This window comes from Rhinatrema bivittatum, chromosome 1 (genome assembly GCF_901001135.1).
Source record: "Rhinatrema bivittatum chromosome 1, aRhiBiv1.1, whole genome shotgun sequence".
NCBI classification, from domain to species: Eukaryota; Metazoa; Chordata; class Amphibia; order Gymnophiona; family Rhinatrematidae; genus Rhinatrema; species Rhinatrema bivittatum.
This window is the reverse complement of record NC_042615.1, coordinates 594,134,433-594,146,621: the sequence shown is the minus strand read 5'-3', so window position 1 is coordinate 594,146,621 and position 12,189 is coordinate 594,134,433. Positions and strand designations below refer to the sequence as shown.

Here is a 12,189-nt window from a genome sequence, read left to right as displayed (position 1 = left end):
CCATGACTTTTTAGTTTTCTTAAAAGCCTCTCATGAGGGATTTTGTCAAACGCCTTCTAAAAATCCAAATACACTACATCTACCGGTTCACCTTTATCCGCATGTTTATTAACCCCTTCAAAAAAATGAAGCAGATTTCTTAGGCAAGACTTCCCTTGGGTAAATCCATGTTGACTGTGTTCCATTAAACCATGTCTTTCTATATGCTCTATGATTTTGATCTTGAGAATAGTTTCCACTGTTTTTCCTGGCACTGAAGTCAGGCTCACTAGTTTATAGTTATCCGGATCGCCCCTGATGCATTTTTAAAATATTGGGGTTACATTGGCCACCCTCCAGGTTTCAGGTACACTGGATGATTTTAATGATAGGTTACAAATTTTTACTAATAGGTCTCAAATTTCATTTTTTAGTTCCTTCAGTATGCTAGGATGCATGCCATCTGGTCCAGGTGATTTGTCACTCTTTAGTTTGTCAATCTGGCCTACTACATCTTCCAGGTTCACAGTGATTTCGTTCAGTTCTTCTGACTCATCACCCCTGAAACTCATCTCAGGAATTGGTATCTCCCCAACATCCTCATTAGTAAACACAGAAGCAAATAATTCATTTAGTCTTTCTGCAATGGCCTTATCTTCCCTAAGAGCCCCTTTAACCCCTCGGTCATCTAATGGTCCAACCGACTCCCTCACAGGTTTCTTGCTTTTTGGACGTGTATAATATGCCTTTGATATTATCGGCAATACCTCTTCTTTGAGGTGCAAAACCTCTACATATATCTTCTCCACAGATCTTTTGGAGCTACATGTTTTCTCAGATTAGCTTGTGGTTTCAACAATAAAAACTGTTGCCTTTTCATCTGTGTTTGTATGGATAAGTCTGGGAAGATTTGAACCTTATGTTTCAAAACTATCTCATGCTTATGTAAGAAATATCTTTTAAAGATCCACTCTCTGTCCACCTCCATCAGAAAAGTCACCACAAATGTTGATGTTTCCAGTATTTCTTCCTCTATATGTTCCAATACAGCAGAAATATCAATCTTAGATGTTTCCTTTGGTAACAAAACCTGAAAATCATTTTGATCTAATTGTGACTTCTTTTTTGAAGGTGTATAATACGCCTTAGATATTATAGGCAATACATCTTCTTTGAGGTGCAAAAACCTCTTACATATATCTTCTCCACAGATCTTTTGGAGCTACATGTTTTCTCAGATTAGTTGTACAACATTTTAAATATATATTCTGGTATGAAATTCTCATATTAGCCAATCCGCATCAGAGTTTAAACAGATTTGGCCAATTTGAAAGGACCATAACAGGCATATTTAATGTGAAGTTGCTTTAATTGGTGAAGCCACAGTTAATCAGCAGCAGATCTGGGGAAAATATGACAATTAAAGTTTGGATTGCTGGTCATTGTAGTTCTATATGTGTTAAAAGGGTTGAATTAATGGTTAGGCTGTTACATAGAACATACCGTATGCCAGTATTCTATCCAGTAGCAGATACTGCTTGTTGGAGGGGGTGTGGTGAAACTGGATCATATATACTTATGTGGTGGCACTGCCAAGGGATCAGACAATTCTGGACACAGATCACACAGGAAGTAGCATATATACTTGGTTTCCCAGTGGGTATTGTACCCTTTACAGGTCTCCTTGGCAGATGGGATGGTTCTTTGGTCAGCTTCTACTGGCAGCTAGATTCACAATTGCCACCTTTTGAAAATATAACCACCAAATCGACTACTGGCATGATCGAGTTCAAGATATAGCAGATATTGAACGTTTACAATATGATCTGCAAAATGAAGCCTTTAAATATGAACTAATATGGGGAGTATACCATGCCTATTATAAAACTGGTTAAATAATAATGGTATTGTTATAATTGGTCCCTATTGAATTGACAGAACTATGTTTATGTTGTTTATGATTACTAGCAATTCGAGTGTTGAAGTTCATCATTCACTTGGAAAAAGCATTGTTATGTGTATGCTCATCTTTGTATACCAAGAAAAAACTATAAGTAAAGAGTTTTAAAAAAATTAAAGTTTGAACCATTGGTTCATGTTCAATCTCAAATGTTCTACATATTGTATGTCTATATGCTGTATCTAAAAAGCAACAAGGGAGTTGATCTATCAAAGGCATGAGGTAGCGAAAAGAAAAGGAGATAGATCCAAAGTCCTTCAATCTATCTTTATTAATAAATATACAACTCTATCAAACAAAGTCCGACTCAGGCCGAGTTTTGTGATTCTTTACAGCCCCTGAAGCAAGGGCTTTGTTTAATAGAGTTGTATATTTATTAATAAAGATAGCTTGAAGGACTTTGGATCTATCTCCTATATGCTGTATCTAGACTCAGTACAGTTCTCAGTCGATATATGTAGAACATTTGAGGTTGAACTTGAATCAAGTGGGTTTGTCTTTTTGCAGATAACACTAAGATCTACAACAGAGTAGAAATGCTTGAGAGAATAGACAGAATGAGAAGTGATCTATGCTTGGCTGCAGAGTTATGAATTTGAGACACAAAGAGTCAAGGAAGCAGTACAAGATGCAGAGTGAGATAGTAATGTCCACAAGACAGGAAAGAGACCTTAAGGTGATTACATCCAAGATTTTCAAAGTACTAACAGTACAACAAGACAGTGGCCAGAACCGGAGAGATGCTAAGCTGCACAGGGAGAGGCATAATTCTTTAAAAAAAAAATAAATAAAAAAGGAAGTGATTATGCCATTGTATAGATCAGTGGTTCTCAACCTTTTTTCTGTCAAGACACACCTGACAGATGATGCTCATGTGCGTGACACATTGCACACTACATTTAAAAGCTATACTGAAAAAAAATCCTAGATATTGTATTGTTGAAAATGATACAGGAGAAAGATAACATATTCTTTAATTTCAATAACTGCTTATAAAATATCATTATTAAAGGTTATATTTTTCACAAAAATGTTAATCTTTGCATATTGCATCAGTGAGAAATCTGGGACTGATATGCATACGCAGCACACAGTTTTTTGATACAGACAAACTCTCATACATTTCACTGTCAACCTCAGAAAGTTGTGACCTCTTCTGGAGTTTATACAGAGCAGAGTTAGGAAATTTCCCCTTTTAACTCACCATATAAAAAATATATTAAAAATCGGGTATCCCCGCAGTAATAATACTTCAGAATCCCTTCTCTGCCAGCCACTTCATGAAATAACATGAAAACCTGCTAAAAAGACATTTAGAAATTATATAGCACACCAGCCATACCATAAGAATGCTAACACCCAGGACTTGAAAGGCAACAAACTTACCTATGAAAAAGTAAGACTGCAAATATAAAACACAGTACACTTACTATTGGGAATAACAAAGCAAGCCAGACTGCTCTAGACTCCTACACAGAAACTACATCCTAGTTAGCAGAATCCCCTCACCTCTGTCAAACATGCAGAATGCAGACTGACTTATCTAATACAGAATAAAAGACCATAAATTATAAACAAACATACAGAGAAAAACTGCAACTCCCAGAAGTGGGAGGGGGAGGGGGAGGTGCGGTGAGATGGCAGGGCAGGGTACAGCATGCCTGCAACATTTCTGGCTTGGATTGGTGGTGGCAGTGATTGCCAGGGTTGAGGGAAAAGCAGCAACAGGGAGCGGTGATGAGGAATTTTAAGTACCAGCTCCTTATTCCACACTCTCCTCAAGCAGCAAGCACACGTGGCTGTTATAGAAAGCATAGGCTTGCTGTGTCAAATTTTTGGTGACACACCTTCCACCCCTTGGTGACACATCAGTGTGTCCCTACACACTGGTTGAGAACCACTGGTATAGATTGTTGGTGAGATCTCTCCTACAATATTGGATCCAGCTCTGGATCTAACTTTGTAAGATTCAGAAAAGACTTAAGAATGCCTCTGTTAAGGCATCTGAGATTGTAATGGCTTCTCCTGATCATGTCATGAGTTACCTTGGAATTTGTGTTAACCGAGGAAATGACATAGAACTCTAGCTTTTCCTAGAGTTTCTCCCATATATGATTACAGCAAAACAGGGTCCATAATGTTTTCCTTTCCACCCCACAGCCTGCGATGGTGACCACTGGGGACCTCACTGCAGTAACCGCTGTCAGTGCAAGAATGGAGCCTTATGTAATCCCATCACTGGAGCCTGCCACTGTGCTCCTGGGTTCAAGGGCTGGCGCTGTGAAGAACGCTGCAACCAAGGAACATACGGGAATGATTGCCACCAAAAATGTCAATGCCAAAATGGTGCTACTTGTGATCATGTGACTGGAGAATGTACCTGTCCTCCTGGATACACCGGAGCTTTGTGAGTGAAAATGTCTATCAATCACGGCATGCATATGGGTGTACAGTGGCATGGGAGGGCAAAGTTTAGTAAGCTTTTGTGCTATCCATATAGGAAGTAATTTTCAAAAGGATTTACGTGCATAAAGCTGGGTAGTAAACATGCAAATGGACTTTTGAAAATTGCTACTTTTTCATGCATAACTCCTTTGAAAATCCGCTGGTTTTAAGTTGACCCCATCTATATGTCTTCTTAATTGCTTCTGGATCTAAATCAGTATGTCTTCAAATAATTGCATAATAACTATATTAAATTAATATTTATTACTATTATTATCCTTACAGTGCTAGAACTGGCTCATACAGGGACATCCTTGAGAATTGCATGACATGCCTGAACTCATGTGTGTGTATGTAGTGTGTCTACTTATGGCAAGCCACAGGACTCATACAGAGAGCTCTATTGGCAGGGCAATGACAACACATGGCAATCTACAGTATACTCCATATTTGGCACATGGTATGCCACTGAATAAGATACCATGATTGCCAGAGGGCATGTGAGCATCATTTTTCACAAATATGAAAAAACAAAACCAATAGAAGCTGGATGCATTGGTACAAACTCCATGGGTACGTTTATATCAATATCCAAAGCAATTATACACCAGTAGTATTCAAGACCAGTGCAAGGGTATTAGGCACCCTAGCCGAACCTTCTGCCTGTCCGCCTCCCCCTCCCGCAGTCCAGGCCCCGGCTCCGGCCCTGACCTCATTCACTCAGATAGGTGCCCTCTTTTACACACACTTAGGTTCCTTGTCTCATTCACACATGCACCCTTACATAGGCTCCTTCCCTTTCTCTCACCATTGCTGTCTCGTACACACACAATCCCTCTCACTCATACACACACAAACAGAGGTGCTGCTCGTGGCCTGCCGAGACTCTGCTTCTCTTGGACGCGAGCAGGATGTGCGCTGCTTGCGGCCCGCCGAGTGTCTGCATTTCCCGGCCCCAAGCGGGATAGGCTCTGCTCACGGCCCGCTGAGTCTCTACTCCTCTCAGCCAGTATTGGGATGGGCTCCACTCGCGGCTCCACATGGTTGCTCTTTGTCGTCCCCTAATGGCTGGCACCCTAGGCCACAGCCTAGTTCACCCATTGTGATGTGCCAGCCCTAGTAGTATTCCTTTACCCAAGGAAATATTATGCCCACACATTTGCACCTGCTTTCTCTGCATGTAAGTTTTCAGCACACAGTTATGCTTGTAGTTCTGTTCTCTGCCCTCCCCCATTCCCATGGTATAAAGATAAATGTATATACATTGCAGAAGTGCACATGTACTTTTACCCACATACAAGGTGGACAATAATCAAACACAGCTTTTACCTGTGGAAATGCCTTTGATTATTGCCCTCCCTATATTTATTATTTCCTTGCCAGCAGGGCCACTGACCCACTTAAAAGGCCCTAGGCAAGTTTGTGTGGACGGGCCCTTTATTTTTTCCATATTGACTGCCACCCTGCCTCTCTTTGCCTGCCCCAGGATTCGCCTCCTTGCCTTCCCTCCCTCTTAATCTGAAGCTGCCTGCCTACTGCTACGGCTTTCCTCCTCTGCACTGGGTGAAAGGAGGGCACTGCGTACTGCATGCTGCCTCCTCCTCCTGGCCCGTGCAATATATGTATATTCATGAAACTGATATTTATTGATAATGCAAATATCTTTCAGAAACCATGTCACGGTGTCTAAATGTATCATCTTTGATTTTTAGGCGTTGACTGCAAAAAACCCCCCAAATATATCAAGAAATCCATGCATTTATAAATTAAAAGAAATCCATACTGCATTGGTTGAAAGTAATCTGTGAAATGGCTGGGTGACCTGGATCAATTAGGATGTTTCCCCCTTACTACTCACCACTGAAAATAAATTCAGATTCTTTGGTCACCTCTTTATCAGTGACACAAACTCCCTCCATTACCAGGTGGTACTGACAAACCCTGCAAAAAAAGTCACCCAGACCCTGGGAAGGGAGAGGCTGCGGATGGAGCAGGAAGCAGAGGGCTGTCACCTGCGGCCTGCGATTAGAGGAACTGGCCAGAAGAGTCACTGCGGCAGAGCCCTGTGTGCTCATGGAGTGGGCTTCCCTGCCTCTTCTACTCATAGGGAAAAAGCAGCCTTGCTTGCCAGTGTCATAGCCACTGCTTTATTGCACTGATAGTATCACATATTGTGCAGAATTGAACAGAACATGGAAAAAGCTCCCTTATGAAGTAAGGCTAAACAGATTAGGATTCCTTAGCTTAGCTGGAAAAGAGATGACTGAGAGCAGATATGATCAAGGTTTATAAAATCATGAGTGGGGTGGAACAGGTAAATAGGGAACAGTTAGTTACCGTTTCAAACAACACTAGGATTAGGGGACAGTCCATGAAACTAGCAACCGACAGAATTAAAACAAATCATAGGAAGTATTTTTTTTCACTCAGCGCACAATCATGCTATGGAGCCTGTTGCCGGAGGACGTGGTCAAGGCAGCTACCATAGTGGGAGTTCAAAAGAGGACTGGACAAGTTCCTGAAGGAAAAGTCCATAAACAGTTATTAGCCAAGTAGACGTGGAAAGCCGGTGCTTATCCCTGGGAGTGAGATACAAGAAATAGATCAACTATTGGGGATCAGAGGGGTAGTTTGTGACCCGGACTGGCCACTGTCAGACCAGAATGCTGGACTTGATGAACCTTTGTCTGACCCAACATGGCACGTCTTGTGTTATGTTCTTATGGCATGTCAAATTTAAGGATGGGCCAAAAATGGAAAAACTGTCCAATTTCTTACAGAATTTTTGTTGGACGAACCATATTTGTTGTAAACACAGAATGGGAAAACAACTTTACTACATCATGCCCGTATTGTACAGTAATTTGGACCTTTTGTACTGGACTAGATACTGGTAACATCCCTTGTATTCTCTCTACACAAAGCAGAAGCTAATTGCTTGGTGTGCCAGACTGCAGAAAATATCAAAATTAAGGTCCGAAATAAAATGAGTTTGACGATCCTAGCTAGATCAGTTGTTGCATATGCACAGAACCATGAGCTGCAGCAGAGTCATGGAAGGAGTGGCCCAAGATCCTGTCTAGCCTCTCAGCTTCTCACCAGATACCACTCGTGTATCAGTGAAGAAATGGAAGAACCCCACTCCATAGAGAGTATCTAATAATCGCTTTGTTGTACCTTAAAACTTTTAGCTGTGAAGATCTCTGCCCTCCTGGCAAGCATGGCCCACAGTGTGAAGAACGATGCCCCTGCCAGAATGGTGGAGTCTGCCACCACATCACCGGAGACTGTTCCTGCCCAGCTGGCTGGAAGGTAAATGGTTAACAAAATCCAGCACATAATCGCTTTGCTGGTGACCTTCTTTTCCTATGTTAATCAATAGAAAAGCAATCAACTGCTGAAATCACTGACCACATTTAATCATTTCAGTAGTAGTCAATTATAAAAAAAAAAGTTAGTAGAATAAACACAATGGCTAATTACTGGAGTCTACTATTTACTGTAGTCATTGTAATTTAATCATCTAAAATGAATTTGACATTGTCTGGTCTTTATTAATGTTGCTGATTTTTCCATGCTAGGCTAGTACCGCTTTGCTGCACTACAGCACTATAACATCAGCAGAATTAAAGACAAAGGCAGACATGAGAGAGATTTCCTTACTAATCACCATATGAGGGCCCGATTTCCATAAGGATGTGCATGCAGAAAACCTGGTTTCTGCGCGGGAGTCACCATTTACGAATCAGTTCAGGGCCTATGCATGGAAAAGCACACGTGGACCGTGATTGTACGCATACTTTTACATGCATAGTAAGGTGGCATTTCGGGGGCGGGTTTGGAGGGGGCGGGGAAAGTATTCATGCGCAGACTTTCAATTTTTGAAAAGGTGTAACTTTGTGTGTGTGTTGGCCACAGCGGGTTTTGCGCATATCTGTGAAGTTTCAAAGCAGAATTATGCACACAAATCCGCTTTGAACATTCAGGCTAAAGTCTGTGAATAAAAAAGAAGATTTTAGCTCTACGTAGGCTGTTACAATTACCCTCTTCATGTCTAGAGCTTAGAAAAAGGAAAGACAGGTTACTGAGTATTTACCTAATTGTGTATAGAATGGCTGAAGTTATCCAATGAGTGCAATGTTAAAGCGATAAGATGCTCTGATGCTAATCTTTTCTGATTGGTTTTCGTGACCAGGTACAGTTTATTTGAGGTGCTTTCAGTGACATGTGAATCAGATCACTGCCAGCATTCGGGAAATTTCAGGGGGACAACCTTACAGTAATCAGGAAGGAAAAGGAATTCAGTTTTTCTGTGCTCTCACAAGGGACCAAATTCAAGTATTTACAAACGGCCGATACAGAAAACTTTGCGGGAGAGCCGGCGAGCGCCCGCTCTCCTGGCGCGCGCCCAAGCCACTCTCCTGGGCGTGCGATTCAGGAAGCCCAGGTATGCAAATTAGGGCCCGCGGTAAAAAGGAGGCGCTAGGGACACTAGCGCATCCCTAGCGCCTCCTTTTTGACAGAAGCGGCGGCTGTCAGCGGGTTTGACAGCCGACGCTTAATTTTACCGGCGTCGGTTGTCGAACCCGCTGACAGCCACGGGTTCGGAAAACGGATGCCGGCAAAGCGTCTGTTTTCCAACCCATGGGCAGATTTTTAAAAAATGTTTTTTAGATTTTTTCTTTTTTTATATGTTTGGGGCCTCCGACTTAATATCGCTATGATATTAAGTCGGAGGATTTACGGAAAAGCAGTTTTTTCTGCTTTTCTGTACACTTTCCCGGTGCCGGCCAAAATTAATGCCTGCCTTTGGCAGGCGCTAATTTCTGAAAGTAAAATGTGCGGCTTGGCTGCACATTTTACTTTCTGTATCGTACGGGACTAACTAATAGGCTCATCAACATGCATTTGCATGTTGCACGTGCTATTAGTTTCCAGGGTGGTTGGACACGCGTTTTCCACACGCTATTACTCCTTACTGTATAAGGGGTAAAAGTAGCGCGTGGAAAACGCGCGTCCAAATGGGGGCTAACGGTGCCTTCGGCCTGAGCGCAATTTACTGCATCGGCCAGAAAGTAATTTGCTGCTCAGCACGGCACGCTCTTTGTGAATTGATTTGCCTAGCCAACAAGACAGAAAGGGAGGCATTTTACCCAGCACCTTTTAAAGCTTTACCAAGAGGCAACCCATGGGCAACGTGCAGCTTTTTGACTTAAAATGCCATAAAAAAATTGTTAAAGCTGTCCTCAATATTTCTTCCTTTAGCAAAAGAAGGCCTTTCTGAGATAAGGGCTTTTATTATCTTTGACTTCCAGCCTGCAGATGCAGGCATATTATCACCTTGGACATGTAGGCAGCCGATTAACTAGTATAAGGCTGAAAACGTTTAGTATATTGTACATCTGGAAAATAGAATCTCAGCCTCCTGCCCTGCATTCCCTCCCCCTTGCTCTCCTAGAACTACTCATTAGATTCTGTTTCAATCCAGGGCACGGTGTGTGGCCAGCCATGTCAGGAGGGTCGCTATGGAAGGAACTGCTCCCAGGAGTGTCAGTGCCACAACGGAGGTTTGTGCGACTCTGCCACAGGCCAGTGCAACTGCAGCCCAGGCTATACTGGAGAACGGTGAGGAGCGACGCGCTGCTTTCACTCAGTATGGAAGAATCACTGCAACTGAATATAATGTTGTATTAGTCGCACAGTTTTCTTTCTTGGTTGCTTTGCCCTCTGTGGATTAAATCCTTTCCTCTTCCCAAGTACAGGGATAGCTAACTGCAGACCCCGAGTGAGTGCCTTAAACAGGTCTGGTTTTCGGGATGTCCACTGCAATTAGTGTGATCCAAAGGAGGTGCGGAGCCTGGTATTTTCAAACTTTTCCCTAACTTTTTATTGCCGTCTATGGTGGGGTTCCTAATAGCCAGAACTTGACCCTGTGAAAAATGTGGGTCCCTGATTATATCAGTGAGAGTTTCTACCTCCATCAGTGTCTGTAGTCAGAAAAATCCAGTTGTGAGTTGCATGACTAGTCAGTCCGTTTTATTATCTGTTACCTTGGCATTCTACAGCTGGGAACTTGACAGCAGGGCTTCCCAAGCCTGTCCTGGAGACCTCACAGCCAGTTGGGCTTTCAGGATATCCACAGTCCATATGCATGAGATAAATTTGCATACATTGGAAGCCTAGTATATGCTAATTTATCTCATGCATATTCATTATGGATATCCTGAAATCGCAGCTGCCTGTAGGGTCCCCAGGACAGGCTTTACAGCAAATTACATACAGGTACTACGAGTCCCAACAAGCGCTGGCGGCAGAGACAGCATCTGAACCCAGTTATTCCATTGGTCTTGCAAGCTATCTGTTTCTTCCTTCCATTGGGCCAGCTTGATTCCTGGCACCTCTGGCCATGGTTTAGAACTCGATAATGCCTAAATGCGTTTTGTGGCATAAATCGGAAAGACTGCCGGTACCAGCGGATAGCCGCTCTGTTAATGAGCCCTAACTCCTTTGGTTCAGAGTTAATTTAAATGTTGTGGCTATCCTAAAGACCAGTCCTGTTTTTTTCAGTATATCTACACTAGGAAGGCATATAGCAATTTCATTTTGAGAAAGATGTTACACTTATCCCTGAACTCTGTGGTTCAAATGCCCTCCATGGAGTCCATTGCACCAGAGGCTATGGGGCTCTGGTACTAAAGTGTTAATTCAACAGAAAAAGGTATCAGAAGAAACTAACAGCCTGCAGGATTTGCTAAAGACTCCTACAACTGAGAACGTTCCAGCACAGCTTTGTCTTCAGTGGCAGGTGTCACCACAGTCAGTTCCTGTGGGAAGATTTCACAGGATTGCAGTCATAACTTCTGGTAACAAACCCCCAAAAATGTCATACAGAGGAAATACAAAATATAAAATTATTTTTGTGGGAAAATCCAAATACTGTTAAGCGGGTTGAATCAAATAAAGGGAAAGGGGGGGGGGGGTTTGAAATCCACAAACATATGGCACTGTGCAATGCTGCAGATCCAAGCAAACTTCTGATTTTAAAATGTCTTTAACGTCATAGAAAATTGCAGTAGGATCTTATTTTGGCAGAAACAGCCCAAAACGTGGTAGAAAAAAATGGCATGTAAGTACCTAGCATGCGGGACTTGTAGAGAGTCGAAGATTTATAAACCAAAATATACTGTGCTATACTCGTATACATGACATATAGCAGTGTGCCAGATATAGTCACTATTCAGACATTAAAGTGACTGTTTGGACAGATGTTTTAAACTTTGCTTTACAGAGAAATGAGACTTCCTGATTTCATACAGTGGATCCTGGTTCTAGCAGATTTTGCTTTTCCTGTAGGCGCAGAATGAAAGCAGCCCGTTGCTAGGATTACCAAATAGTTTCAGTTTATCAGCAACAGGCAGATCGTTTTGTTCTATTGCCTCCTGCAACTTGTAGCTCTGGTTTGCTGAAGAAAAACTTGTCCACAATTTCACACAGGCTACTTGGATAATCCAGGTCTGATTCAGCTTGCTTTTGGTATTCCCATTTTTGGAGTATAGGTTTATTGTGTCTGAGTGTCTGCTCATCTACTGCCATTCCACCTTCTCACTACTTAAATTTACAACTTCAGTTCATATATTTTTTTTTACTACTTTAATTTCCTTAAGCAGTAAGGGAGTATACCGGGCTACTGTTGGAACAAGATATGATACAAAGCAATGCACTTTATGGTATTAGAGCTAAAAATAGTTGTAATTGTTATACTATACTTTTTTAAATGAACAAAATAGTTTTCCTAATGTTTTTCC

The 12,189-nt window shown here is 42.0% G+C and overlaps 1 protein-coding gene across 3 annotated transcripts in view; it reads left to right on the top strand.

The window, feature by feature from the left end:
* The window catches only part of MEGF10 (multiple EGF like domains 10), a 419,721-nt gene that overhangs the window by 184,235 nt on the left and 223,297 nt on the right, over nt 1–12,189 (top strand). For all 3 annotated transcript variants that reach the window (XM_029619232.1, XM_029619240.1, XM_029619250.1), the window contains 3 exons: nt 4,100–4,346; nt 7,576–7,696; nt 9,873–10,009. In XM_029619232.1, the coding sequence (XP_029475092.1) occupies nt 4,100–4,346; nt 7,576–7,696; nt 9,873–10,009 (505 nt within the window). The remainder of the gene's footprint in view (nt 1–4,099; nt 4,347–7,575; nt 7,697–9,872; nt 10,010–12,189) is intronic.